This window comes from Eutrema salsugineum, unplaced genomic scaffold (assembly GCF_000478725.1).
Source record: "Eutrema salsugineum unplaced genomic scaffold, Eutsalg1_0 scaffold_17, whole genome shotgun sequence".
NCBI classification, from domain to species: domain Eukaryota; kingdom Viridiplantae; phylum Streptophyta; class Magnoliopsida; order Brassicales; family Brassicaceae; genus Eutrema; species Eutrema salsugineum.
The window spans coordinates 2,913,281-2,916,641 of NW_006256852.1; the positions used below are offsets into that span (position 1 = coordinate 2,913,281).

The 3,361-nt window shown below is 38.1% G+C and overlaps 1 protein-coding gene across 1 annotated transcript; it reads left to right on the forward strand.

Annotated features, from left to right (window-relative positions):
- The first annotated feature begins 359 nt into the window (after positions 1–359).
- LOC18020556 (26S proteasome regulatory subunit 10B homolog A) lies at positions 360–3,130 on the forward strand. The gene is made up of 10 exons (XM_006403250.2): positions 360–598; positions 971–1,090; positions 1,209–1,345; positions 1,437–1,598; positions 1,715–1,801; positions 1,886–1,972; positions 2,060–2,197; positions 2,422–2,613; positions 2,691–2,789; positions 2,874–3,130. Exons 1-10 carry the CDS (start codon positions 496–498, stop codon positions 2,946–2,948), a joined length of 1,200 nt encoding a protein of 399 aa, XP_006403313.1. The 5' UTR covers positions 360–495; the 3' UTR covers positions 2,949–3,130.
- The last annotated feature ends 231 nt before the right edge of the window (positions 3,131–3,361 follow it).

The following is a 3,361-nucleotide window of genomic DNA, read 5'->3' on the forward strand; positions in this document are numbered from 1 at the left end:
AGCTCTTAACAGCTTTACTACATCCGTCCCGGAGAAAAATGGAACTTTAAAAATTTTAGATATTTTTATGAATCGAAAAAATAGTTTGTGTGGTTTTCTGACAACGCTAAAAGTTTATGTGTGTTTCTTCCAAAAATTAAATAGTTGAGGTATTTTTTTGACAATTTTTCTCGATAATAAAGTGATTTAAATTACCTTTCTTCTGCTAATATGTATATTTCTGGTTAGTGAATAGAAAACTTCACTTTTTTGTTTTTCGACATAAACAAAAAGAAACACAAAAACAAAGGAAACACACAAAAACAAAAAATTTATGTAGGTAAACGACAGCGTTTCGATGGCCCGAGTCGTCCTGAAGAGCAATCCATATTTTAGTCGCGAGTTCTGGAGAGACTAAACCCATTACTCAAGAAAAGCTAGAAAAACAAATTTGTTGACAGAACATTCGCTTTCACGAAATCTGAGATCCACCAGAAGAAGAAGGGTTCGAAGAGGATGAGCGACGTCGACGATGCCGTTAGACGCCGCACCGCCGCGGTTGCCGATTACCGGAAGAAGCTCCTCCATCATAAAGAGCTCGAAGCCCGTGTTCGAACAGGTTACGATTCCTCGACTCCTATTTTTGAATATGCCCAGATTTCAATTTCAACCTGATTCTATCTCTCTGTTGAATTTGCACTTAAATCCAAAAACTTTGAGTGAGTTGAATCTAGGGCTCGTACCATTCTCAGTTTATATTGCTATCTGTTTCGTTAAATTAAGCTCCTTTTAGGTGACGCGACTCTAGGGTTTTTTCTCAATTTGCTTAATTCTGGTGTGTTCTCTTGATTGGTGAAGAAGAAGATCTGAAGTTTTTTGATGTTTCTCTCTGTGACTACTCTCCTCTAGAGTTTCTATAAGCAGATGACTCGAGTTTTGTTAAAGTAGATGACTTGTGATTTTTAAACACTGATTTTTTCTGGTCTTGCAGCTAGGGAGAACTTAAGAGCAGCTAAAAAGGAATTCAACAAAACTGAGGATGATTTAAAGTCTCTTCAAAGCGTTGGGCAGATAATTGGAGAAGTGCTTCGACCTCTCGATAATGAAAGATGTAATAATCTTTCGACTCTCTACCTAGTACCCCTTTTTAGTTTCTGAGAGATTATTAGCTTATGTCAGTTTTTCTGATGTCTGAAGCTAAACATCTTGCATTGATTTGTTTGTTTTAGTGATTGTGAAAGCGAGTAGCGGACCACGGTACGTGGTGGGCTGTCGTAGCAAAGTGGATAAGGAGAAGTTGACCTCGGGAACTCGAGTTGTTCTTGATATGACAACACTAACGATAATGCGAGCACTTCCCCGAGAAGTAAGTTCATTTTGGACATGTGTTTGGGTTCTCTTGTACCTCCGTAGTGTATTTCTCTTGACAATAATGTGGGTTTCATTGTTAATTTTAGGTCGATCCCGTTGTTTATAACATGCTCCACGAAGACCCTGGCAACATTAGCTACTCTGCGGTGGGAGGGTTAGGTGATCAGATCAGAGAACTCAGGGAATCTATTGAGCTACCTCTCATGAATCCTGAACTTTTCCTCAGAGTAGGAATCAAACCCCCAAAGGTAGTTATTGTGTATATTCTCCCTTTTAGTCCTTTCTTTTGTTGCCTCAAAACATTCCACTTTTTTAGTTTCTATCATGTTTTGATTAATATCGTGGATGCTACATCTAAACGCAGGGAGTCCTTCTGTATGGACCACCGGGTACCGGAAAAACTCTACTAGCTAGGGCTATTGCCAGCAACATCGATGCCAACTTCTTGAAGGTTTAGTTCTGTGCTATGCTGATTTAGAGATTTGTAAGTTATGGCATATCATGAGGTTCAATCAAATCTGTTTCCTTTCATCAGGTTGTATCAAGTGCAATCATCGACAAGTACATTGGAGAAAGTGCTAGGCTGATTCGGGAGATGTTTAACTATGCACGTGACCATCAGGTAAGCCTTGCCTTTTATGGGTTTATATATGCATCTTCCTCCTCATCAAATTCTTGACTTTGTTATAAACTTTTTTCCTATGGCTAGCCTTGTATCATATTCATGGATGAAATCGATGCTATTGGTGGGCGTCGTTTTAGTGAGGGAACTAGTGCTGATCGTGAAATTCAAAGAACACTGATGGAGTTACTTAACCAGCTTGATGGTTTTGACAACCTCGGAAAGGTACTGCTCTCTATTTCTGAAGTTATATCTAGATCAAACTTGGTGTACATGTACATAAAGTTGTGTTGTGAAGTTATATGTTGAGTCATTTGAGATCTGTTGGATACATTGATCGGATTGTGTCTCTTCCTAACTTCTGTGTCACACAATTGCTTATACACTGCTATGAAATGTCTGTTAGTGTGAATGAATGTGTTTTAACTTAGTTTGGGAAACTGTATTAGGTGAAAATGATAATGGCCACGAACAGGCCCGATGTGCTTGATCCTGCGCTTCTCCGTCCTGGTAGATTAGATAGAAAGATTGAGATCCCTTTGCCAAATGAACAATCAAGAATGGATATCCTCAAGATCCATGCAGCTGGTATCGCCAAACATGGTGAAATTGATTACGAGGCTATTGTCAAACTTGCAGAGGTTAGTTTTTTTTTCTCTTACAATGCTGAGTTAGTGAGATTGAGTTTCTCACTAAATGTTTCTTTTGTCCAAAAAAGGGTTTCAATGGTGCTGATCTGCGGAACATATGCACGGAAGCTGGAATGTTTGCAATCCGAGCAGAGCGTGACTATGTGATCCATGAAGATTTCATGAAGGTATGTATATATAGATATGAGATTTGGTTCCATCTTGGTGTAATCTTTTTGTTGCGAGTTTGAAATGAATCAAAAAAATTTCAGGCGGTGAGAAAGCTGAGCGAGGCCAAGAAACTCGAGTCGAGTTCACACTATAACGCTGATTTTGGAAAAGAGTGAACTCTCTTCTCATTGCAATGGCAGTTTCTATTATTTGTTTTCTTTGTTTATGGCAAAAACTTATTTGTTTTAGCTTTTGAGGAGCAAAAGCTTGTGAAAGTGTGTGCTTAACTTATAGTAATTTTACGCTTCAAGCATTTGCCTCTTTTCTTGTTGGCCTAAGTAAGTGACTGTTCTTGTTGCGTCTGGACTCCAAACCAAAAGAGTTCAAACTTGAAAAAAAAAAATTGTCCTTTACATACATATCAAGAACGCAAAATACATTTGTAGATGAACAAGCATTAAAGTAACAACCAATTATTTAGTTAAGAGGTTGTAAAAAAATTACTAATTATTTACGAAGTATATACTCTTAAAGACGATATATCAAACCTCGGGATGTTCTTAATGTGCATGCATCACATATAAGTAAC

Coding starts and splice junctions, on each gene's coding strand:
- LOC18020556 (XM_006403250.2), top strand. CDS start 496: ATGAGCGACGTCGACGATGCCGTTAGACGCCGCACCGCCGCGGTTGCC. Junction 1,802..1,885: donor TCGATGCCAACTTCTTGAAG/GTTTAGTTCTGT, acceptor TCCTTTCATCAG/GTTGTATCAAGTGCAATCAT. Junction 2,790..2,873: donor TCCATGAAGATTTCATGAAG/GTATGTATATAT, acceptor AAAAAATTTCAG/GCGGTGAGAAAGCTGAGCGA.